At 42.1% G+C, this 26,316-nt stretch overlaps 1 protein-coding gene across 1 annotated transcript in view; it reads right to left on the bottom strand.

Annotated features, from left to right (window-relative positions):
* The window catches only part of nr3c1 (nuclear receptor subfamily 3, group C, member 1 (glucocorticoid receptor)), a 148,499-nt gene that overhangs the window by 25,459 nt on the left and 96,724 nt on the right, over positions 1 to 26,316 (bottom strand). The window contains exons 4-5 of the mRNA XM_060915229.1: positions 18,411 to 18,527; positions 8,996 to 9,274 (exon numbers count right to left, since the gene is read on the bottom strand). Of these exons, the coding sequence (XP_060771212.1) occupies positions 8,996 to 9,274; positions 18,411 to 18,527 (396 nt within the window). The remainder of the gene's footprint in view (positions 1 to 8,995; positions 9,275 to 18,410; positions 18,528 to 26,316) is intronic.

Here is a 26,316-nt window from a genome sequence, read left to right on the forward strand (position 1 = left end):
CTGGACGAAGTGTCCTGATCCCCTCGTCTCCTCTCCGAACTAAGCCTCAGAGTTTCCTCTTTCTGAATCACGGACGGAATTCTAAAAAAATCAGAACGCGCCACGGTCACAAGTACAAGTACCTATAAGCACCTTCTCTTTTTTTTAATATATATGTGTGTGTGTGTGTGTGTGTGTGTGTGTGTGTAAATTTTTAATTATTGTGTGAGCTTTATCACTAATTAATTCACCAATTTTACAACTGTTTAAGTTTTTTTTTTATTATTTTCAAAAATCAGCTTAGTAATACATTAAAAAGCTTATTATGCAGGTCTTCATGATGTAATCCTACATGGCAGTCACTGCCTGCCCAAATTAATGAGCAAGTGACCAAGAAACACCACGAGACCTACAGCGACTTGCCACACAGAAAAATAACAAGAAGATATGAGCGCACACCCAGCATGCTCCACTATCTACCGACGGTGCTGCAGTGGAGAGGGTGAGCAGCACCAAGTTTCTGGGTGTGCACATCTCTGAAGACCTGTCCTGGAGCAACAACACCGCATCACTGGCCAAAAAAGCCCAACAGCGTCTGTACTTCCTCTGCAAACTGAGGAGAGCAAGAGTCCCGGCCCCCATCATGCACACATTCTACAGAGGCACCATCGAGAACATCCTGACCAGCTGCATCACCGTGTGGTACGGCACCTGCACCGTGTCCTGCTGCAAGACTCTGCAGCGCATCGTGAGAGCAGCTGAGAGGATCATTGGTGTCTCTCTCCGTTCTCTTATGGACATCTATAACTCCCACCTCACCCGCAAAGCCATCAGGATTGCAGGTGACCCCACCCACCCATCTCACAGCCTCTTCAGCCTGCTGCCGTCGGGGAGGAGACTGCGGAGTCTCCGGGCCAAAACCAGCAGGCTCAAGAACAGTTTCTTTCACCAGGCGGTCAGGAGGCTCAACTCCCTCCCTGTTCTGCCCCTCATCCCCCTGCCACAGATTCTGCCCGCACACCCCCCTGCCCCCCCTCAGCATCTGACATGTCACCCTCACAGTCCCCCCCCCCAATACACACACACTCAACATTCATTAACACACTGAACTCAGGGTCGGCACATTTCACTTTACCTCGCTCATTCACACTATTCTGCACTACCTCACCTTAACAGCTATTAGTTTATTGTTTATACTGCTTATTTCATGTTTACCTGCCATACCTCAAGTGCCCTTGACTGTTTATTTGCACCAATTTACGTGTGTGTGTGTTTAGTCTATGTCTAGTTCTTATCTAGAGTGTTTATACTGTTTATATTGGGTTTTTTTTTCAATTATTCTATTTTTATCTATTTCATTGCCTGTTTGCACCGTGGGTCAGAGAGGACTGAAATTTCATCTGTGCTGTATGTCGAGCATGTACAGTATAGCATATTTGACAATAAAGTTGACTTGACTTCTTGTTGTGAACGAGCAAGTCGCCAGAGGTCTGTAACTGGGGTCCGTTACTGGGGTCCGTACCGTAGGATGCGGACCCGCTCGCCAGCCAGAGTGCAGGATTTGATGGAAACCAGACCGCGAAAAAAATAAATCAGTTTATGTGCCACCCCTGTGTGAACAAGGGTCTCAGTCTGGCCACCCCTAGAAAAATTATCCGGCTCTGCCACTGCTCATAACAAACACACTAAACGCCTGGAGATGAGTTCAGCCAATCAGAAGCAGCAAATACAGTGTCGAAAACCACAACTAGGGAGTACAGGCCTGGATCAAGTGTTTTAGTTCATTCTTAAAGCATATGAGCAGCCTGCGGGCGTGTGTTCTGCTCTAATGTGGTATAATCGGGCTGTCAGACTGATTTCACCGAATACTACTGAAATTTTCATAACATTTAAATATTGAAAATCCACATTTATATTGATAGCCTGACGACCTGCATCACGGATTACATTAATTTCTGTGTTGAAAACACTGTGCCAGTCAGGAAGGTACGGTGTTTTCCCAAAAATAAACCCTGGGTGACCTCTGAACTAAAAGCCCTATTAAACGAGAAGAAGAGGGTTTTTAAATCTGGCAACAAGGAGGAGATGAGGAGAGTGCAGAGAGAGCTGAAGAGGGGGATAAGGAGAGACAAGGACAGCTACAGGAGGAAGCTGGAGGAGCAACACCGGAGAGGTATGGAGAGGCCTGAAAACCATCTCTGGCCACACAAAGGACAGTGGGAGGGGCCTTGTATCTGGTGGCCAAGACTGGGCTACCAAGACTGTCATGGTATGGAAGGGTTGGAAATTAATCAAGTAGTGCACAAAGTCTGTAGGGTAAAACAGCACGGCGTGTAAGATCCACGAACACCGTTTCGAGTTTTGGCCAATCAGCGTGCAGGAATGCAATCGTGATTTTTCAATCATGGCGGCGCCGGCAGAGTAGACGAACTTTCCAGCTCGATTCAGAAAATCAGCAGCAGGGGACACTAATATTCATCTGAAGCTGCTGAAATGTTGATTCGAGAACCCTTTACTGTTTTATGATCAAACCGAGACCGACAGATTGTATATGGAGTGGACCGTTCATCAGTTACAGCTTGGGGGATTTCTCCATGTCATGTCATAACTTGTAGGAAAAGAAGAGCGAGGAGGATTGTGCACTGGGGCATGTAGCGACTGGGTTAAAGTGGGACGTCCCAAAAATAGACAAGGTTGTTGTGTTACAATATTAATATTGTCGTATTGGCAGTGAAATATTTTGATTCAGCATGCTGGAAATCTGCCCCCAAAAGCTGTAAACTGACTGAAAGGGGAAAACGAAAAGGAAGGGGGGGAAAAAACCCCAACCCCACTTGGTGTTCGTTATTTCGCAGCTTTTTTGCATGTACAGTTGCAGATCAGAAAAACAGAGGTGTGAAAGTATAAAGTGTGAAAGCAGCCTAATAGAAATCTCAGCAGTGATACAGAAAACAGGATCGTTCCATCTGACCAGTTTTATAAGCAGTTTGTAATTATGCTCGTGCTCTGGGTAAGAGTTAAGACAATTTCTCCAAACTGCTCAGCCCTACATTTAAACCTCAACGTCAAAGCAAAGGCAAAACTCTGTCTAACACTAAGACTAATAACGACCAAATTTAAGTCTTTAAGGCAGGGCTCGACATTAACGTTTAAACCCACTTGCCCTGGGACATAAGTGGGGATTAATTTCCACTTCCCCCCCAATATTATCACTTCTTTCCCCCTATTTTGCAAGTACTATTTTTTTTTTCGGAAACCCATAGAATAGTTGTGAATTGCAACATAAAATGAAGATCACACACTGAGTTGAAGTTTGGTTATTGGTTACTTTTTACTTGTAACGGACAATAACAATTTTATCCAAAACGGTTTTTCCTGCCTTAGTCGATTTATTTCCAGTTCACGTGCACGCAGCTGTTGTAAAGTTCAGCGTGTTTGTGTAGAACTCTCTCTCAGACTGTAGGTTCATTACTCGATAATGTAGAAATCATAAAATAGAAATCTATAACAAAAGTTTGCGTGAAGAAAATAATATGGCCCTTTTCCACTACCCTTTTTCAGCTCGCTTCAGCCCGACACGGCTCGCGTTTCGACTACCTCAGAGCGGCGCGACTCGGCTCGCTTCAGCCCTGCTCAGCACCCAAAACTCGCACGGTTTTGGAGTGGGGCTGAAGCGAGCCAAACCGAGCAGAGTGAGGCTGGGGGCGTGAGCAGACACTCCCCTGTGCACTGATTGGTGAGGAGGAGTGTCCTCACACGCCCACACACGCCCCGCGAGCGCGCTGGGATCTGTAAACACCGTAAACCCGGAAGAAGAATAATTACGAATTACGAGAATTATGAAGCCTTATGCGCCTCGCCTCATCTATACGCTCTTGCCAGTATCTGTTGGCGTTGTCGGTGACAACAAGCCACAGCACCAAGACCAGCAACACTAACGACTCCATGTCCTCCATGTTTATTGTTTACTATCCGGGTCGTCAGACTACCGCTTAAAAGCTCACTGATGTCACTGTTTGCGCCGCCTAACGACATCACGTGACGTCCACCCACTTTCGCTAACTCCACCCAATGTGTCCACCCACTTCCAGCCAGCACGGTTCAGCGCGGTTGTAGTCGAAATGCAACTCCAACAGCCCCGCTCAGCTCGACTCAGCACGGCATGGCTCAGCCGCGTTGGTAGTGGAAAAGCGGCAATAGGGTGCCAAGACTTTTGAACAGTACCGTGTTTGAGAATATTTATATATCATTTTCTTTTTGTTATATCGTCCACCTCTAGGTTTAAAGGGGGAAAAAAACCCAACCCACGCTGCGTCATGACAGACAGGATAATGTTTGAGTTTAAAATTGTTTAGTGTGTAGGTTGTGGGCGTTTTATACAGACCTGGCAACCTGCAACTGAGGCCCACTTTACACGGGGACGGTCTGAAACAAAAACGCAAAAGTCCGTTTTCGTTCTCACTTTTTTCCGCGTCTACACGACCGTTTTCAAGGAAGAAATCTGCGTCTATACGGCGACGCATAAATGTGTGGAATTCAATTGGATGTGCAGGCCAGGCGGCTAGGTGGTGCTGTGAAAGACCTCCGTTATGTCTGCACGCATGCGCAACGTCTTCCGTCTTGTCCGATCTGCACATCTGCGGCGTGAAAACTTTGACTACTCTGGCTATGGTAAGTAAGAAAGTAAGTAAAAAAGCAAGAGCATGCTATACCCGCCTCTGTTCATTAACGGTATATGTGCAGATTCGGTATAGATGTTCGAAGGACTCCTGGACGTTTATTAAAGCTGCCAGAGCAGCTTGAAGGTCCATTGGATCGATGTAATCAGACATGCTCTTACTTTTTTACTTACTTTCTTACTTCCCGGGCTGGCATGTACAGTATATGACATACGTATGACGTAAACGCGTACCCGACGTGAGCAGATCCGAGCAGAGTTTCGCGTATTGGGTAGTTTAGACGGATATGCAACGGGGGCCTGTGTTTAACTTATCCACTCTGGAAGGCGTTTTCAATTTTTTCCGTTTTTCAGCCTCGGAAACGCCGTCCCCGTGTAGACGAAAGGCACTTCCGATAAAATATTTAGTCGTTTTTACCCGACAGCGTCCTCGTGTAAACGGGCCCTGAATCAGTGCTGCCGGTCTGTCATGACGCAGCACAGGATTTTTTTTTTTTTTTAAATAAACCTAGAGGTGGATGATATAACAAAAAAACAAACAAACAAAACCCAATACATAAAAATATTTTGCACAGGACTGGGTTCCTCTGATAACAGAAGCAAAGCTCCAGCTCTCTCTGCTTAATCTGATCTGTTCTTTCAGGATTTATCGCGCATGTCGCTCTTTGTTGAGTTTTTTATGCCCGAGTTGTTTGAAACCAATCTGGGTTTTCTGTGTTGAATAAGGAAGCGGCTTCACCTGTAAGAAAATCAGACACTTTCATGAAGGAGCTGACTCGAATGCGAGCAGAAAATAAAAATAAAACGGGATTCTTAAGCAAACTCGTCCATCCTCACTTCCGACTTTTTGTATTTTAAATACAATCGTGAATTTCTGTGGAGTTTTCAGTCTGAGCTCCTCTGCTCGTATTCTTTAACCACTCATTTCCTCGTTGTTCTTTTCTTGCTTCTATTTGTTAACATTTTTCTTGATAGCAGGGAGACGGTAACGCCTTTTATCTATTTCTCTGTTTGAACGAGCAAAAACAGCGCAAAAATTAACCATATTGAAGACGGATTAAGCCTTGCTTCCCTGAAAGACGGTGTCTGTCTGACCCCGGCTGTAATTATCACGTGATGCGTGACGTCATGCACAAGGGGTCTATAAACAGTACGCATACCATACTACATAAAACAGCGGTACTATAAAATAACTTGCAAAGCAGTAAATGAAACCGAGACTAAGAAAACAGCCAAGACATAATGGCAGATACGTACTGAGGGACGCTTTTAGGAACCGAAATAAAAGATCAAAAAGCCTCATTTTTGTGGTGCTAGTTCATAATACCTGTTCATTCCAACTTGCCCAGTTGGGCATGTCGGAGACATATCCCACTCGCCCGAATGCATGTTTCACTTGTCCCGGGCAATCGGGCAGTCCTTAATGTCGAGCCCTGCTTTAAGGTTGAATGATGACAACAGAACTGTTCCATTCATGGTTTTATTTCGTGCCACTTTTAATCAGTATGTCTGCCAAGGGCGCAGATAGCACGGGGGACGGGGGGGACATGTCCCCCCCAGATTTATAGTGACCCCCATCTGTCCCCCCCACCCACCGTCCCTACGTAAGGCGCCACACATAGGTAGAAAAAGTGAGGATTAATGTTCCGTTAGTTAGACTAACTTACACTGCAGCACAAAGTTGAAATGGCAGCAGCAGCAGCCTTGTCAGTGATCAATCCACATTTTCCCCTTCTTGAATCGGTGTAGGGTGGCACGGTGGTGTAGTGGTTAGTGCTGTCGCCTCACAGCAAGAAGGTCCGGGTTCGAGCCCCGTGGCCGGCGAGGGCCTTTCTGTGTGGAGTTTGCATGTTCTCCCCGTGTCCGCGTGGGTTTCCTCCGGGTGCTCCGGTTTCCCCCACAGTCCAAAGACATGCAGGTTAGGTTAACTGGTGACTCTAAATTGACCGTAGGTGTGAATGTGAGTGTGAATGGTTGTCTGTGTCTATGTGTCAGCCCTGTGATGACCTGGCGACTTGTCCAGGGTGTACCCCGCCTTTCGCCCGTAGTCAGCTGGGATAGGCTCCAGCTTGCCTGCGACCCTGTAGAACAGGATAAAGCGGCTAGAGATAATGAGATGAGATGAGATGAATCGGTGTCGGCTGGAGCAGATCCTTGCAGAGTTGGGAAAGCAAGGTGTTCATTTTCCACGTAATTCTCGGTTAATAACACTGCACAGCTCATCCATTTGATAGCAACGGTGTTTCTGCTGCGACTAATGGTGCGTTCAGTTGTACTCGTAAGTTGGAAGTTTGAAGTCGGAAAAGCATTGAAATCCAGCATCTCCCAGCATAAACGTTGGGGTTTTCGTTTCATTTCATTAACTGGCCATTTTTTTCGAATTCCATGTTCCATGATGTCCCAGTTTTTAAACTGGGAAGCGCTCAGTTCTGAGGTTATGTTGCTCGGAGCTCCAAGTTCCAACTTCCAATGTAAATGTAACGCACCATCTCGACCCCGGGGTCCTAAGGGGAGCTGGGGACTTTGCCTGTCGCGGTAACCATAGTGATCATAAACAACTGTCTAATGACCGAGCTGGTGATCTTTCTGCCACATTAGCCAGAGAAGAGGGGGAAAAAAATCACAGCGTTTGTTTCAAGAACCAAAAGATGTAAATATCCTGTGCCTGTTGCCTTTCCCAGATGTGACAAATACTTGTTTTGTAATGTTGAGTAGCTAGTCTGATAATAATAAGAAGGAATTTGGACTTACCTGAAGGAGGCTAAATGTAAAATAACAGCATTCTAGGCTGTAGGTGAATATCTTTTAATGTTGTTATTTTTATGTATAATGTTATTTTAGTAAGCAGCAACTGTTAACTGAAATTATGAGATTCAAGATGTTAACATTGTCCTCCTGGCCTGCAGGCAATCCCTGGTGGGGTCAACAATGAAAAAACAAAAAACAATTACAGCGTTTTTTCAAAAACCGAGCAGGTAGGCCTTTGTCTACCAATGTTCATTCAGTTAGAAAACTCACAATTCAAATGTATATTGAAGCTTCAGTACACACACACATTATATATGAGTGATTCCACGCTTATGGGTACTGAAATGGGGACATGAACTTATTTTTAAAAATTCACCTAAAACCATTTCTTTTTTTTTTTTATCATCAGGTCACAAAACATGTAATCTTTAATGAATGATATGTTAAAAGATAACTTTAATTTTCTGAGATGTAATAAAAACATATATTTATATGCCAAAGTCAGAACGTAACAGAAGTGTTGTGGACATATAGATTCTCAATTTTAACAATGTAGAATTACTTTTTGAAACATAGGAAGGTGATGTTTTAGCAAATATAATTAATAAACATGTGTAGTAGAATAAACATACACATTCTTTCAATAAGATTAACATGGTATATAGCTAGATTGGAATTAATTTGTAACAGACGCGAGATGGACAATCGTAACAGAAGTAATGGAACAGACATCATTTTGGAACTCATAGGCTTGACTTTGGCATATAAATATGTTTTTATTACATCTCAGAAAATTAAAGTTATCTTTCAACATGTCATTCATTAAAGATTACATGTTTTGTGACCTGATGGTAAAAAAAGAAATGGTTTTAGGTGAATAAGTTCATGTCCCCATTTCAGTACCCATAAGCGTGGAATCACTCATATATATATATATATATATATATATATATATATATATATATATATGGTGGCACGGTGGTGTAGTGGTTAGCGCTGTCGCCTCACAGCAAGAAGGTCCGGGTTCGATCCCCGTGGCCGGCGAAGGCCTTTCTGTGTGGAGTTTGCATGTTCTCCCCGTGTCCGCGTGGGTTTCCTCCGGGTGCTCCGGTTTCCCCCACAGTCCAAAGACATGCAGGTTAGGTTAACTGGTGACTCTAAATTGACCGTAGGTGTGAATGTGAGTGTGAATGGTTGTCTGTGTCTATGTGTCAGCCCTGTGATGACCTGGCGACTTGTCCAGGGTGTACCCCGCCTTTCGCCCGTAGTCAGCTGGGATAGACTCCAGCTTGCCTGCGACCCTGTAGAACAGGATAAAGCGGCTAGAGATAATGAGAAATATATATATGCATTTACACAAAATGGAATAATTTGCTGACAGCTCAGTCCCCCCCAGTTCAAAAATCCTATCTGCGCCCCTGATGTCTGCTGTATTGTGTAAGTAATGTTCGTCCTAATGCACTGTTTGGCAGAAGGGACACATCAGATATTACGCTTTCTCCACTGACTGATCATATCTGCATCTACACTCCATTACTCTATGGTTTTTACAGGTATTGCTCAGGTATTAAGTGTACGTGTGGTCAGTACCGGGCAGAGCTTTGGCCCACTTGACGGCAGAGATGAACTGGCGTCCTCCCAGTCTGTTCAGGGTGGTCATGAGCCGCGTGGAGGTGTCTGTGACTGTGCTGTCGTAGCCGGCGTAAATGGTCTCGGGCTCGATGGCTTTCAGCAGCGATAGCATGGTGGGCACCAGTGGCGGCATGGCTTTGGGCACCAGTGATCGTGCCTCGGGTGCTGGAGGAGGAATCAGCGTGGCTGGGCTTGTCTGCTGTACACCCTTCAGCTTCAGCTTCTTGGCTTTACGTGCTGGTGGGAGGAGAGGGTTTTTTGTTAATGTGCTTTCAAACAGACTAGTTAAAGTGGATATTTGGGTAAAACTATTATCATTATAAATCATATTTTGTGACTTTAGTATGATAAGGTTCTCACTGGGTTAGGAATCAATAGGAGATACAGAGAACCTTATGGTACTAAGTTTACAATCTGTCCAAAGTGATGGCTTGAAACTTGATCCCTAAAAGCTTGAACAGAGATCGTCCTCGCTGCAGAACCCAAAGTCCAGGGGGTGGAGCTGTATCTGATCCACAGTGCTGTAGAACACGACACACACACATCCAGCCTAAAATACAGCCCACCCCTGCACCCGTGGCTCCACTCTACCCAGGTAGGAGGAGCTGGGGATCAGGTCCGGATCCAGCTCATGGACTTTTTGCTCTGCAGCAAGGTACGTGTTAGAGGGGATTTTTGAAAATCAGGTGAATCTGGATTTACCTCGGTGAATTAGGCTCATAAAAGAATGAGAAGACTTCGACAGCCACTCTCTGTTCACCTTTCCCCCTTGTTTCTCACTCACCACACTCCCTTTATATCTTCCATCGTCTAAAGGCCAATTTATGCTGACAACCCAGTCCTCGCAGATAGCGTCGCAGACAGTGTCTGCGTAGCCCCCCCCCACCTTCGCAGACGCTCTGCGCGCACCTCCCAAAAATTGTGACCACCGCAGAAGCCTCGCAGACAGCGTCGCCGACAAGAGGGCTCTGATTGGTCCACTCTACATCCACTGTACACGCATTTCCGCTTCCCTACTTTCCCGGTTTGTTTTGTTTTCACGACCGCCATTTTTAAAAACACGAGCGAAGATGGAGCAGCACGAAGAGCGGTTGATCGAGGAAGTGAGGAAGTACGTACATCTATACGACTCCAGTTCTAGTCATTATAAGTAACCGGAGGATAAACACTCCACTAACCACACCCACCAACTACTCCTAGCGACTTCGCGCCCCCTTGCGTTGTGCCGGTGAATAACATCGCGCACGCCTATCAACGATAAATTACAACGGTCTGCGAAAAGCTATCTGTGAAAGCCTTTTCGCAAGAGCATGCAGAGGCCTTTATACATCTCTACTCAGAATTACACTTAAGCCAGTATCTCACTGGGCTGCGACAGCTTGCGACAAATTGTGAACGTCAATCGCGAGAGAGTTTCAAAAGTGTCTTGAAACATTCGCGGGGCTTCTCAATTTCCTCGCATGAGTCGCAAAGTGTCGCTCCTTCATCGCTGAAATTTTGAACATGTTCAAAAAATTCGTGCGACAAAATTTCTCTCAAAATAAGGGGTGTTCACACGGCAACTTTTACTCCGGTGTAGCGCCGGGGCTGCCCCGGTAGAGCGTTCACACGGTACAAAGTTATACCGGTGTAGCCCCTGAAAGCTGCTTAAACCGGTGCAAATCTAACCCTGCTCGGGAGGTGGTTTAAGAAATTTACTCCGGAGTAAATGCTAGTTTGCGGGGCAGCACCGATATAAAATGGGACGTCTGAACGCTACAGGGGTAGACTCGCTACGCGTGAGGAGAGTTGATTACATACGGGCATTGCATAATTCGCATCCTGGTATTTTGCGCTTCCAAAATGGTGAATATCAACAACAACAGAACTGCGTGTCTTCCAGTGTTGCCAGATTGGGCGGTTTTGAACATATTTTGGGCTGGAAAACGTCAGCAGTATCTGGCAACACTGGTGTCTTCATCCACGTTGTTTTCCCGGCGCTTGGTGATGCCATGACAACCGGGAAAAGGAAGTACATTTTCACGCATGCGCGCATTTCATTTCCGCATTATTACTATCGTATAGCACGGTCGCAAAAACTGCCGTGTGAACGCAAGTGGGGCTGCACCGGTGCTAACACGCTTCTCTCTAGTAAGCAGGTTTGTGACGTGTGAACGCTCCACAAAATTTACACCGGTGTAAGATATATCGCAACAAAATACATCGGTGCAGCATCGATGCAAATATGTGCCGTGTGAACACCCCTATAGCCGCAAATGCGTCGCTGGTGTCGCAAAGCCCCCGTGAACCCTTCTCAAATCAGTTTCCGTGAGACAGGAAGTGCGAGTGTATCTCACTGGGCTGCGACAGCCTGCGACTAGTTGGAGACACAACAACTGCGATAAAATATACGAATATCAATTCAGTGTGACTCCAAGTGAAAATTGTTTCTAATTCGCATATTTTATCGCAATTGTTGTGTCTCCAACTAGTCACAGGCTGTCGCAGCCCAGTGAGATACTACCCTTATATACCCGTCTGTCTAATTTAATTTGCTTATTTCTTCCCTCACATTTTACTGTCCTTGCTGGGAATCAAACTCGGGACCTTCCGCTTTGAAGTCCACCACTTTAAAATCCTACTTCACCTCAGTAAATCTAGAAATCACCCAAGTGAATCCAGATTCACCGGATTTCAAAAATCACCTGTAACACGTACTTGTGGCTAAAATGGAAGAATTCACGCAACAGTTTAATGGTTTCCTCTTTTTATTTACTAGCTTTGAATTGCTCTTACTTAAGATTTGTGTTGTACAACCAGGCTGTCCGATTCAATTTCACTGAATGCTACTGAAATTTTCATCACATTTAAATATTCAAGGACAAAAATACACGTTTAAATATTTAAGTATTTGACTTCCAGCAGGCACGTGCAGCCCACTGGGTCTAAACCACCGTTATGTTGTAATCAGTGGAGTGAAAAGTTGGCCTGCTGAAACTGAACACACATAACAGATCACTAGGCATGTAACGATTCACCCAACTCGCGATTCGATTTTCCCACAATATTTGAAGATTTTTTTTTTTTTTACTAACAAAATGCAACATTTAGTTTCCTTTTGTTAAATTTAAACAACCTGTGTTTCATTTTCTTAGTGACCAACAATAATTGTTTACCTACATTCGTAAAAGTTGGAGTAAACTATAATAGCCTGTTAACTAAACTATTCCTTTAATTAATTAAAAATGAAAATTAATAACAAATCAGCCTTTTCTTAATAAACTTTTATGAACATTTGTACTACCTGGATTTGCTTCTCTTTTCTTTATCTTTTAGCAGTCTGTAAAAAATAGAGACCTGAGCTCTTGTTAAATCTATTTGTCCTCAATCACACAACAGGCAGATTCTACCGTAACTGGATCCATTAACCACTTGCCCACAAAATAAGAAATTTTTCTTGTCCTTTTTTCAGTGAGGTAATATTTTCAAGATTGAAAATATGGTATTTGGTCTTCTAAAACAGCACGCCATTTAAAAATACACTGAGTATATCAATAAAATATTTTTAAAGAATAAAGTTCTATTTCTTTGACATATCTGACAGACATAACTCCCATTTTAAAAATCACTTTCATTATCCCTGTTCCTATCGTCAGTGAATTTCTGTCAGATGACCTGACGATAGACTCCGCCATTATGGATCTTTGGTAGTTATCATGTGGAAGCAGGCTTTATCATTTTTGGGTGTCAACAGATAGAGTTGAAATATGCCGCTTTTCCACTACCAATGCAGCTGAGTTGGGCTGAGCCGTGCCGTGCTGAGTCGAGCTGAGTGGGGCTGAGTGGGGCTGTTGGAGTTGCATTTCGACTACAACCGCGCTGAACTGTGCTGGCTGGAAGTGGGTGGACACATTGGGTGGAGTTAGCGAAAGTGGGTGGACGTCACGTGATGTCGTTAGGCGGCGCAAACAGTGACATCAGTGATCTTTTAAGCGGTAGTCTCACGACCCGGATAGTAAACAATAAACATGGAGGACATGGAGTCGTTAGTGTTGCTGGTCTTGGTGCTGTGGCTTGTTGTCACCGACAACGCCAACAGATACTGGCAAGAGCGTATAGATGAGGCGAGGCGCATAAGGCTTCATAATTCTCGTAATTCTCCTTCTTCCGGGTTTACGGTGTTTACAGATCCCAGCGTGCTCGCGGGGCGTGTGTGGGCATGTGAGGACACTCCTCCTCACCAATCAGTGCACAGGGGAGTGTCTCCTCACGCCCCTAGCCCCACTCGGCTCGGTTTGGCTCGCTTCAGCCCCACTCCAAAACCGTGCGAGTTTTGGGGGCTGAGCAGGGCTGAAGCGAGCTGAAGTGAGCTGAAAAAGGGTAGTGGAAAAGGGCCAATAGATTAACAGTGAAAAAACTATTTCGTTCACGACGAGAAGCCCACAGTTATTTTTAAAAAATGCTATCGTCAGTCTGTCAGTCAAATGCACCTGACGATAGCAAAATTCAAGCCCTCACCACGCACATGTTGACTGACGCAAAGAGGAAATTCTACTGCGCATGATTTTTGTGACAGCAGACATTTACTTCCGGGCAAGACTTGGAGTTCTGACAGCTAGATTTCATCAAATAAATCAAGGTAAGATTTTCAGTCAGCTATCCTGACAATAGAAATTTTTGACGATAGAAACATTGAGAATATATTTGTGCATTCGTATTAAAATTTTTCTGGAGGAAAACTATCGCAAGTTGAGATAAATCGGAGCCACTTGCGACCCTTTCAGCCGACAGGCCATTTCAATGTGTTATTTCCCCGCGAAAGTGACACAGTCGTGTCTATCGTCACTGTTCTGACAATTATTGTTGATATTTCAATTTTGAAAATAAATTTTCTTTTTTATTTCAATATTTTATTTTATTATTTGGTTCTAGTGATGAGGTATTTAATATTATTACTAAATTTGTCATCTAGAGTGTCTGTCAGAATATGATGGTAGACGTTAGTTTGTCGGTCAGATTTTGATGATAGAAACCGATGTGTTTCTATTGCCATTTAGCATGTCTGTCATGTCAGGCTTTTATTAATTAGTTACCAGGACTACTGTCCTAAAATTTACTGTGAATGTCCAAGACCCCAAATGCTACTAGAAAAACTTAATAGAATGATCAAAATAATCAATTCAGCAATTTAAGGAGATGGGACTTAACTGGCCTCTGGTATGGTAGAATCTGCCAACAGCTCTTTCCCATTTTAGATCTGTTTTTTTTTTTTGGTACAGAGCTGTGTTACTTCCATCCAGGCTGAAGTCACATGCATTCCTGCCATTTAAATAATATTGGCTGGTGTATCAGATATATTCCATTCAGCTAGCATGATACTGAACGAGTCAAAGACGAGTTGCTGAATGGAATACATTGGACAGACCACGAAAAAAAGCCAGCCAATATTATTATTATTATTATTCAGACAGATTCCTTTCGGATGTTCAACACGTCTTTCCCTTTCAAAATTCTCTCAAAATCTTCCGTAAAGCAAACCTGGAGGCCATGTTTGTTTACAAATTGTCACAGTCGCTCGCTAGCGCGGAAGTTTTGCATCTCCGACGTATGACGTCATGTTGTCTTGACAACCATGCAACATCGTAAACTATATTCAACGCTCATAGAGCGACGTAATACACATAGGATAAGCGGTATGCTAACAATATTACATGCCATCAAACCAAATGAATGAAACCTGTTAGAAGGGAATAGAGCACATGTTTTTCTTCCAATTACAGCTCGGAAAAACTAAGAGATTACACGACCTGATAAAAATCACGATTCATTTTTTAAAAAATTTCATCAATAAAAATTCATCATAAATTTGTATTGCGATATATTGTAGCAGACGATATATCGTTACATGCCTACAGATCACAGAAGACATGCAAAATCATTATCACCGTTGTAATGATAATACATTATCAAAACTATTTCTATAATTGAATAATACTGTAAGTGGCTCTGTAATTTTCTTTCAAGACAGAATTTCCCCCTTTTTGTTCTTTATGTGATGTGAGTGTTTAGTCTCGCATCACTGCTGATGCTCACTGATAACGTCCGGGAATATTTAACAGTTATTCCATGAAATCGAGTCGTACAGGAGCTGACAGCCGACGAGGCACGTGGCTATAATCCATGTACGACGAGATTTAATGGAATAACTGTTTTATTCTCTCCACATTCACTGGATTTTGAGAAACAGAGCTTTTTTTTTTTGCAAATTCGATAAATAAAAACTTTATAAAAAACGTCCGACAAAATCATTTCCACTTAGAATGTAAACAAACCGGCGAAATGACCGGAGCAATTTGTGAAAAGTGCTGTAATAATTCTTGAACAATAAAAAAAAGATACGTTCTTACCATCAAATACTTTTATTCCATATTTTGCTGCTTTTTTATTTTTTGGGGTTTTGTTTTTGAGTTTTTATTTCATCCTTGGTTGGTTCAGCAACACGCGCCACCATTTTCTTCTTCAGGGTTTTTTGGCAGTTAGCAAACCAACTTAAAGCTGCATTACCGCCTCCAACTGGGCTGGAGCATGGAACAGAGATTTTTTTTTGGGGGCCAGAGACATGACGATTTTCTTTTAGCCATTTCAGTTTCTTTTAAATACTTTATAAAGTCATATCAGGGGCAAAGACAGGTTTTTAATTTGGGCACCATGGTGAGTGTAGCGAGCCAAAAATTTTTTTTTTACTATTTTCGCGCGTAGTGTGCCGAAAATTTTTGACATATCGTTTTTAGTAATTTTTTTAACCAATTATAAATATATCAAGCAATAAAAATAATAGAAATTACATAATCATGTGCAAGTATAAAGTAGTGCTGTATCTAAAAAGTCAAAAGTTTTCTCCAACATTCTGAATAAATAAAAAAAGATAAAAATAGTTCATGAATTTTTTATATGCATGAAAAATGGGAAACAATATGTAATATTGTTTGGCATATATATATTTCAATTTGTTGTTGAGTCGCTTCATAACATGAAGTGAACATGAAATGCGTCTAGCAATTACCGTAAACCGCGTCTGAGTCTCTGAAGTCCGAAGTCCGTTGCTGCGTCAACTGTGTTTACATCCTCGACACGAGTGCAGCCATTACTGCCCCTGTTTTGCCAGATTGTGTTTACATCCTCGACACGAGTGCAGCCATTACTGCCGCCTGTGTTGCCAGATTGCGCGTTTTCCCGTCCAATTTGGGCGGTTTTAAGTGCATTTTGGCGGGTTTTGAACATATTTTGGGCTGTAAAACGGTCTCAAAAGTAGCCGGTCACCGGCGGCAAATCGCCGGCTATGGCTTGTTATGCTGCCGGCTATTGTCAGTCGAGTCACAAAATCTAACATTAAATATTTCTGACAGCAAAAAAAGTTGTGAACGTAAATTACATCCACTATGTCATGTATGTCCGTTGCCGCGTCAACTGTGTTTACATCCTCGACACGAGTGCAGCCATTACTGCCGCCTGTGTTGCCAGATTGTGTTTACATCCTCGACACGAGTGCAGCCATTACTGCCGCCTGTGTTGCCAGATTGCGCGTTTTCCCGCCCAATTTGGGCGGTTTTAAGTGCATTTTGGCGGGTTTTGAACATATTTTGGGCTGTAAAACGTCAGCAGTATCTGGCAACATATTTTTTTTACTTAATACAAGAAATTAATGGATGCCAACATTTTTGCCAAAATGGTATTTTATTTTCCATTGTTTAGGCAGCTTCAGCATCATACTGTGAGATTCTGTTCAAATTGTTTTTTTTCTTCTATGAAGCCTGAGCCATTTATTTTATTAGTTTATAATTATTGTTTAATTTAGTCTTCAGGAGAGACTGCCTGCACACAGTACTAGTATTAATAGTTTTTTTCTTACATGAAAGCTGAGGCATTTATATTATATTTTAAGGTAACTTCATGTTGTGCTGTGAGGTTCTCTGCACTTTAACTTTTGAACCAACAGGTGCATTTGGAGAAGTAAAGCCTATTTTTCTGCATTTTTGTAGTCCTGGTAATCTTTTATATTGGTAAAGTTGTTTATAGGACCATTTCTCAGTGTCTGTTTTTTTAATCAATAGTTTTTCAGTAATAACTTAATATTTAACATATCGCTCAATTTTAAACAACCCCCGCGCCTCCCCCATAGTCTCCAAAATTTCTGTGGGAAACACTGGCGTGCGTAACAACGCTAATCAAGCTTAAGCTAGACGACCCGCCTCAAATACCCGTCCCGGGTAAATGTTGTCCCAATTTTAGATGGCCTGTTCCAAACCACGAAAAATTCGTACTTGCATATCTCTCTCTCTCTCTCTCTCTCTCTCTCTCTCTCTCTCTATCTATCTATCTATCTATCTATCTATATATATATATATATATCTCCATCCCTGCACGCTTTGCGTGCATTATGTCTGCCATTGGTAGACATTTTACCATTTTGCACCCTGCTGTAAATTATTTGTACCCTCCTATTCTCCCAAACTTTAAAGCCCCTGAATATCAATCTATTTGCACAAGAGTATGGGCAGCAGAGAACTTTAAAATCTCAAACAGTGAAACAATAATGATCTAGAACAATCAAAATATCAAAAATATGACATATATGTATCTGTCTAAATTAAGCTATTGATACATATTGAAAAAGCTAGAATATGTCAATTCAACAATATATCAATTAAAATAAAACAAGATATCAATATATAATATAACCACATAAAATAGTTTGTAGTATGTCTTTACATACATTAATAATAGGTCCAGTAGTATAATTAGTATAACAGTCATTCAACAACAATTATTTTAATTATAATAATTATTACTCTTAGGATTATCACAAACCGACAGCCACGTGTTATGATGAAGCATTGAGAATTTCACAACATAAACAAAGAAAGTATATTTTACGACATTCAGACTTCAGAGACTCAGACGCGGTTTACGGTAATTGCTAGACGCATTTCATGTTCACTTCATGTTATGAAGCGACTCAACAACAAATTGAAATATATATATATGCCAAAAAAATGACATTTAACAATAATTAAAAAATATTCTGGGTTCTCCACCCTTATGAAACAGGATTTTTTCTTCTAATTTGGGCGATTTTCGTATGTTCTATTTTGGGCCTTTTGACAAGCCCGTAATTTGGGCGCCCTTATACGGTATGTAATTGGGGCTGTATTTGCCCTTGGCTATATCTGACTTGATGCGCGCCGCCATTTTGTTTTTCTCTACTCATGGTATATTAGCTGATATCCTCGTAACAGAGTAGCCAATCAGAGCGCGTGATTGCTCATATCCAGTGAATGATAGAATAAAACATTATAGACCACATTTGATGGATCATAACATCATGTAGTTTTACCTTCGAGGTTCATGCCAGCCATGAGGCACTTGCGGAAACGGCACGCGGGACAGTTCTTCCTGCGGATTTTGTCGATGATGCAGTCATTTCTCCCCGCGCAGAGATAATTGTGTTGCCCTGTAAGGATCCAAGGTAGTCAACATTGCATTATTATTTAGTCAACAAACAAGGGACGCTTGTTTATGATGGACAGCTTTTATCAAAAACGTTCACAAAACAAAGACAAAGGACTTTTCTTTAATGCCAACATTTCTAATTACAGCAACTGGAAAAGAACAGGAACACCTTGTACCCAGGGTGGTTACTGAAACATAACTATGTTGATTCCTAGAACAATGATTCTACACTGAAGAATCTCTTTCGGGCTTTCTGAGTTCTAACAAGTTCGGTGTTGATGGATGTGCGGGACAGTTACACCTAGCTTGATGAAAGGATTAATGAGACGAGATCCGCGAATCTTGCGCAATGTTTTTCGGCAACGCTGGGACACAGGACATCCATAGCAATTAGGAAGTTATTATCAGAGTACTCATCGATGACAGAAATAGGAGTGATTTCATGATTTACGACTGTCTGTCTGTCGTACCGTCTACACCTCAGTCACGCGTCAATGAAAAAGCTATTTTTGATATCGACATGCAAATCAGACGCATTCTTTACCAACACGCCGCAGAACTGCATTTTATATCCAACACAGAAGAACAGCAGAGTTTTATTTATCTGTGGATGTCATTTTAAAGATTTCGGAACAGAAATACGCCCAAACTTGTTAGCATGTTGAAGAATTTGATCAGATTTGTTCCTTTTTCCCCTTCAGGCAGCACGGTGGTGTAGTGGTTAGCACTGTTGCCTCACAGCAAGAAGGTTCTGGGTTCGAACCCAGCGGCCGGCGAGGGCCTTTCTATGTGGAGTTTGCATGTTCTCCCCGTGTCTGCATGGGTTTCCTCCGGGTGCTCCGGTTTCCTCCACAGTCCAAAGATATGCGGTTAGGTTAATATGGGACGGCCTTGGGCTGAGGTGCCCTTGAGTGAGGCAGCTAACTCCCAACTGCTCCCCGGGCGCTGTTAGCACGGCTGCCCACTGCTCTGGGTGTGTGTGTGTGTGCATTGCTTCAGATGGGTTAAATGCAGAGAGGAACTTTCACAAGTGTGTGATGAATAAAGTTGTGCTTGCTTTCTTTCTTCAGATATCTGATCAGGATCTCAGATACGTGTCTCGCTCATAAACATCTCAAAAACCAAACCAACGCAGCACACATGAATAGCAGTTTTATTTTATTTTTTTTTTTTAGACAGAGTGCCTACTTTACAAAGCATTTAAGATAAAAAGCCATGTTTAAATCAATAATTTACTTTTATTTACTTATTTTTATTTTATAAGAAATGTTTATACAGGAGGCTCTCATCATCATGGGGTTTCTCAGAGAGGTCCTGCACATATATAATCTCATCTCATCTCATTATCTCTAGCCGCTTTATCCTGTTCTACAGGGTCGCAGGCAAGCTGTATCCTATCCCAGCTGACTACGGGCGAAAGGCGGGGTACACCCTGGACAAGTCGCCAGGTCATCACAGGGCTGACACATAGACACAGACAACCATTCACACTCACATTCACACCTACGGTCAATTTAGAGTCACCAGTTAACCTAACCTGCATGTCTTTGGACTGTGGGGGAAACCGGAGCACCCGGAGGAAACCCACGCGGACACGGGGAGAACATGCAAACTCCGCACAGAAAGGCCCTCGCCGGCCACGGGGCTTGAACCCGGACCTTCTTGCTGTGAGGCGACAGCGCTAACCACTACACCACCGTGCCGCCCCCATATATAATCTAATAAACAAATAATATGAATAAGAAAAATTATATAAATAAAAACTAAGATCGAAATATTTCTAAATTAAAATAAACTAGATCGAGACTGTGATTAAAGTCACAGTGATTTGTGCTAGCTGTTACAAACCGGGACGTCTGGTCACAGTACCCTATAGAGCCGGAATGGTAATAGATACAGAATCACGCTTAGTGAGGAAAAGTTGCGCCCTGTGGCCCTGAAAAAAAAAAAAAAGATTGGGAAAAAAAGTCCCACTTTTCATGGATCATTCTGGATCAGTGATCCAGATCAGCACCAAAAGTCATAGCAATGTAATTCAGCCTAGATGTTTTCTTCATGTGAAGTTTGGTGATGATTGGTTGAAAACTGAGAGAGAAATAGCGTCCTAAAAAAACGTTAGGAGTATAATAATAATAATAATAACTAGATAGATACTGTGACTGAAGTCACAGTGATTTGTGCTAGCTGTTACAAACCGGGACGTCTGGTCACAGTACCCTATAGAGCCGGAACGGTAAAAGATACAGAATCACGCTTAGTGAGGAAAAGTTGCGCCCTGTGGCCCTGAACAAAATAAATAAAAAAAATAAATAATCCCCGATTGAAAAAATTATGAAAATTGGCAGAGATATAAGTGACTGAAAAACATCCTGCTTTTCATGGATCATTCCGGTTCAGTGATCCAGAAAAGCACCAAAAGTCAGAGCAACGTAATTCAGCCCAGAGGTATTCTTCATGCGAAATTTGGTTGAAAACAGAGAGAGTGTCATAAAAAAAGTTTGGGTAATAATAATACAACCCCGATTCCAAAAAAGTTGGGACAAAGTACAAATTGTAAATAAAAACGGAATGCAATAATTTACAAAATCTCAAAAACTGATATTGTATTCACAATAGAACATAGACAACATATCAAATGTCGAAAGTGAGACATTTTGAAATTTCATGCCAAATATGGAGCACTTGCATGTGACGTCACAGCCGATCCAGATTGTGACAGACGCCATCTTGTCGGTCAAACGCCATATTCCGCCTTCTACTTCTACTTCTGGTTCTACTTCTGCTTTTACTTCTACCTTTTCTTCTGGAAAACCCTACTATATACAATTCTACTACAACGGCTGCGGCTACAAGCTCTCCCTACTTGTGCACGTTTTTTATGTTTTTTGTGTGTATTTTTGCGTGTTGTTCGTCTGTATCGGACTTCAATATCCACTACAACCCTATGGACTTACTGGACATTGGTTTCCAGCAGAAAATGACGGTTTGTAGCGATTTCCATCGCATGCACAACATTCCGGACGAGAAAAAAAAAAAAAAAAAAACATTCCGGACGAGATAGTGAGACCAGTGGGGTCTCCGTGGATTGTTATCGGAAGCAAAGCGAAGGAGGCAGCGCCGGGAGCGGAAGCAAAAGCGAGGCTACAGGCAGAGCCGGCCTGTTGACTAAGCTCAGAAAACAGCCACTCAAACCTCCACTGCTAAGCCGCTACCTCTCCAACGCCAGATCCATGTAAACAAGACGGACGATTTGGAATTACCTTATTCTATTCTATAATCGGCTGGTCAGTGCTATACTCAATACTTAAGTGACTTACCCATCCAATGAGGATTCTTGTTTACAAGATGCCACATCTGAGTCGCTGACAAATCCTGAATTTCTGTAAAGATAACTGTCCAGAGATTTATAAGCATGCAGTGCTTCACCACTGAACAGCGAGGGAAAGTTAATGAGATAATTATACACGTCCGGGTATTCCGCTGGCAGTTCAAAATCCGGTCGTGAAAACTCCGTCCGGAAAGCCATAAGGGTCACAAATCTGTAGATCGTTTATTTTAGACATATATCTAGTTATCTGTTCATTAGAAAAATGAGCCGTGTAGTCCGTCGGTTGAAATTGATCCATTCTGTACATGAGTGCAGCAGTATTCAGCGGTGTTTTTGACCGACAAGATGGCGGTTGTGTACTTTCCGGTCACGTGACTGCAAGATCTCTATTGGCTCATTTGAAATTTCATGACAGCAACACATCTCAAAAAAGTTGGGACAGGGGCAATAAGAGGCTGGAAAAGTTAAAGGTACAAAAAAGGAACAGCTGGAGGACCAAATTGCAACTCATTAGGTCAATTGGCAATAGGTCATTAACATGACTGGGTATAAAAAGAGCATCTTGGAGTGGCAGCGGCTCTCAGAAGTAAAGATGGGAAGAGGATCACCAATCCCCCTAATTCTGCGCCGACAAATAGTGGAGCAATATCAGAAAGGAGTTCGACAGTGTAAAATTGCAAAGAGTTTGAACATATCATCATCTACAGTGCATAATATCATCAAAAGATTCAGAGAATCTGGAAGAATCTCTGTGCGTAAGGGTCAAGGCCGGAAAACCATACTGGGTGCCCGTGATCTTCGGGCCCTTAGACGGCACTGCATCACATACAGGCATGCTTCTGTATTGGAAATCACAAAATGGGTCAGGAATATTTCCAGAGAACATTATCTGTGAACACAATTCACCGTGCCATCCGCCGTTGCCAGCTAAAACTCTATAGTTCAAAGAAGAAGCCGTATCTAAACATGATCCAGAAGCGCAGACGTCTTCTCTGGGCCAAGGCTCATTTAAAATGGACTGTGGCAAAGTGGAAAACTGGTCTGTGGTCAGACGAATCAAAATGTGAAGTTCTTTATGGAAATCAGGGACGCCGTGTCATTCGGACTAAAGAAGAGAAGGACGACCCGAGTTGTTATCAGCGCTCAGTTCAGAAGCCTGCATCTCTGATGGTATGGGGTTGCATTAGTGCATGGGCAGCTTACACATCTGGAAAGACACCATCAATGCTGAAAGGTATATCCAGGTAATAGAGCAACATATGCTCCCATCCAGACGACGTCTCTTTCAGGGAAGACCTTGCATTTTCCAACATGACAATGCCAAACCACATACTGCATCAATTACAGCATCATGGCTGCGTAGAAGAAGGGTCCGGGTACTGAACTGGCCAGCCTGCAGTCCAGATCTTTCACCCATAGAAAACATTTGGCGCATCATAAAACGGAAGATACGACAAAAAAGACCTAAGACAGTTGAGCAACTAGAATCCTACATTAGACAAGAATGGGTTAACATTCCTATCCCTAAACTTGAGCAACTTGTCTCCTCAGTCCCCAGACGTTTACAGACTGTTGTAAAGAGAAAAGGGGATGTCTCACAGTGGCAAACATGGCCTTGTCCCAACTTTTTTGAGATGTGTTGTTGTCATGAAATTTAAAATCACCTAATTTTTCTCTTTAAATGATACATTTTCTCAGTTTAAACATTTGATATGTCATCTATGTTCTATTCTGAATAAAATATGGAATTTTGAAACTTCCACATCATTGCATTCCGTTTTTATTTATAATTTGTACTTTGTCCCAACTTTTTTGGAATCGGGGTTGTAGATAGAGACTGCGACTAAAGTCACAGTGATTTGTGCTCGCTGTTACAAACCGGGACGTCTGGTCACCGTACCCTATAGATCCAGAATGGTAAGAGACAGAGAATCATGCTTAGTGAGGAAAAGTTTTGCCCTGTGGCACTGAACAAAATACAAAAAAAAAACACGAACTGGTTGAAAAAATTGAGAGAGTTATAAGCAATTGAAAAAATTCTGCTTTTCATGGATCATTCCGGTTCAGTGATCCGGATCAGCACCAAAAGTCAGAGCTATTCTTAGGATAATAATAATAATAATAATAATAATAATAATAATAATGTGGAAAGATCCTGAGTGAGAGTAATAATTTGCACCAGTGCTACAAGCGCAAATTATATATATGAGAAAAAAAATCAAGTCTGTCTTAAAAACAATTTGAAATCATTAAGGCGAGATGCCTGTCTTACAAGTAGGTATCTAAATTATTCCCCTCAAACGCTGTTTGCCCCAGTTAATACGCGCACGTGGCAAGCCTACATCCTGACAGCGGCGTGTATCATAATTACGTACCCTATAATTCTTAGTAATATTAAAATAAAAATCTATAATATTGTTAAGGCATTTATATACGGCTATACAGCGATGCCGGTGGCGGACAGCTACAGGTTCCCATTTTAACTGATTAAGAGCTCGAGTGGCAGAAAAGTACTTGGGTTGGTCTACAGGATATAGCTTTTGAATAAAAAAAATATGAAATAAATAACATTTTTGATATCTACAGTACAGTGCAAGTCTTGCAAAAGGCACATGGAAAGAAATACTGTCGACCAAAAATGGCTTAAAATATGAAATGAAATGTTTCAACATAAACTAAACTAAACTATAAACCACAATAATGGAGCCATAATACATAAAACAAAGTCGAGGCTTGGTCTGAGACGACTCTTTACTTAGAAAAAATAAAAATAAAAATAAAATAGTAGTCTCCGGTACATTGAGTACAGTTTTATGTGGAAATGAGCTGTAGGTTTTACTGAGTATCTTCCAGAACCAGCCGCGGTTCTTCTGGACACGTTGACTGTCACACTCGCTTCTTCATTTTGCACCAAAACCCAGCAGCCTTCATTATGTTTCCTTTTTTAATCTGAAAAGTGTTCTCTTATGTAATATGCTGCTCAGACATATTACAAACGTTTTTTTTCTGTAATGTTTAATTTTGTGCTGGAAAATGAACATTTGGAACTCTAAGGGCCCGTTTACACGAGGACGCTGTCGGGTAAAAACGACTAAATATTTTATCGGAAGTGCCTTTCGTCTACACGGGGATGGCGTTTCCGAGGCTGAAAAACGGAAAAAATTGAAAACGCCTTCCAGAGTGGATAAGTTAAAAACAGCCCCCATTGCATATCCGTCTAAACTACCCAACACGCAAAACTCTGCTCGGATCTGCTCACGTCGGGTACGCGTTTACGTCATACATATGTCATATACTGTACATGCCAGCCCGGGAAGTAAGAAAGTAAGTAAAAAAGTAAGAGCATGTCTGATTACATCGATCCAACGGACCTTCAAGCTGCTCTGGCAGCTTTAATAAACGTCCAGGAGTCCTTCGAACATCTATACCGAATCTGCACATATACCGTTAATGAACAGAGGCGGGTATAGTATGCTCTTACTTTTTTACTTACTTTCTTACTTACCATAGCCAGAGTAGGCAAAGTTTTCGCGGCGCAGATCAGACAAGACGGAAGCCGTTGCGCATGCGTGCAGACGTAGCGGAGGTCTTTCACAGCACCACCTAGCCGCCTGGCATGCACATCCAATTGAATTCCACACATTTATGCGTCACCGTATAGACGCAGATTTCCTCCTTGAAAACGGTCGTGTAGACGCGGAAAAAAGTGAGAACGAAAACAGACTTTTGCGTTTTTGTTTCAGACCGTCCCCGTGTAAAGTGGGCCTAAAAGCGATATTCTTGTACTGACTTGATAATGTAGAAGTCGTAAAATAGAAATCTATAGCAAAGTTTGTATGAAAATATATATATATATATATATATATATATATATATATATATATATATATATATATATATATATTAGGGCTGTAACGATACACCCAACTCACGATTTGATTCGTATCGCGATTTTTGACCCACGATTCGATACGCCCACGATTTTTTTAAAAATGTTTTTTTAAAGTAGTAAATTTGACTTATTAACATTTACTTACTTACATTAACTATTTAATAACAAATAATTCAGACCACTGCAGAGAATGAGTAATATGTATGCAAAAATGAACAAATGTATATCCAAAGATTGTTTTATTTCTCAAAATAATACTGTTGAGCTGGAAGCTCTGTTTTTTTCGGTTCTGAAAAAGTCATTTTTCCAAATCGTGTAAATCCGTTAAGATTTTTTTGGGGGGGGGGGGGGCTCTCTCACTGTCTCACTCTCATAGGGCCAATGATTTTCTGTGATCGCGGAAAACAGATGGAAATTACGGAATTTTTATGGTGAAACATTGCTCGCGTGTCAAAATGTAACTGCCGCAGAAGGCTTCCGCCCAAGCAGACATGCCTTCAGTGTTGCCAGATATTGCTAACGTTTTCCACCCCAAAATATGTTCAAAACCAGCCAAAAAGCACCTAAACC

The sequence above is a fragment of the Neoarius graeffei genome, chromosome 2 (assembly GCF_027579695.1).
Source record: "Neoarius graeffei isolate fNeoGra1 chromosome 2, fNeoGra1.pri, whole genome shotgun sequence".
In the NCBI taxonomy this organism is placed as follows: domain Eukaryota; kingdom Metazoa; phylum Chordata; class Actinopteri; order Siluriformes; family Ariidae; genus Neoarius; species Neoarius graeffei.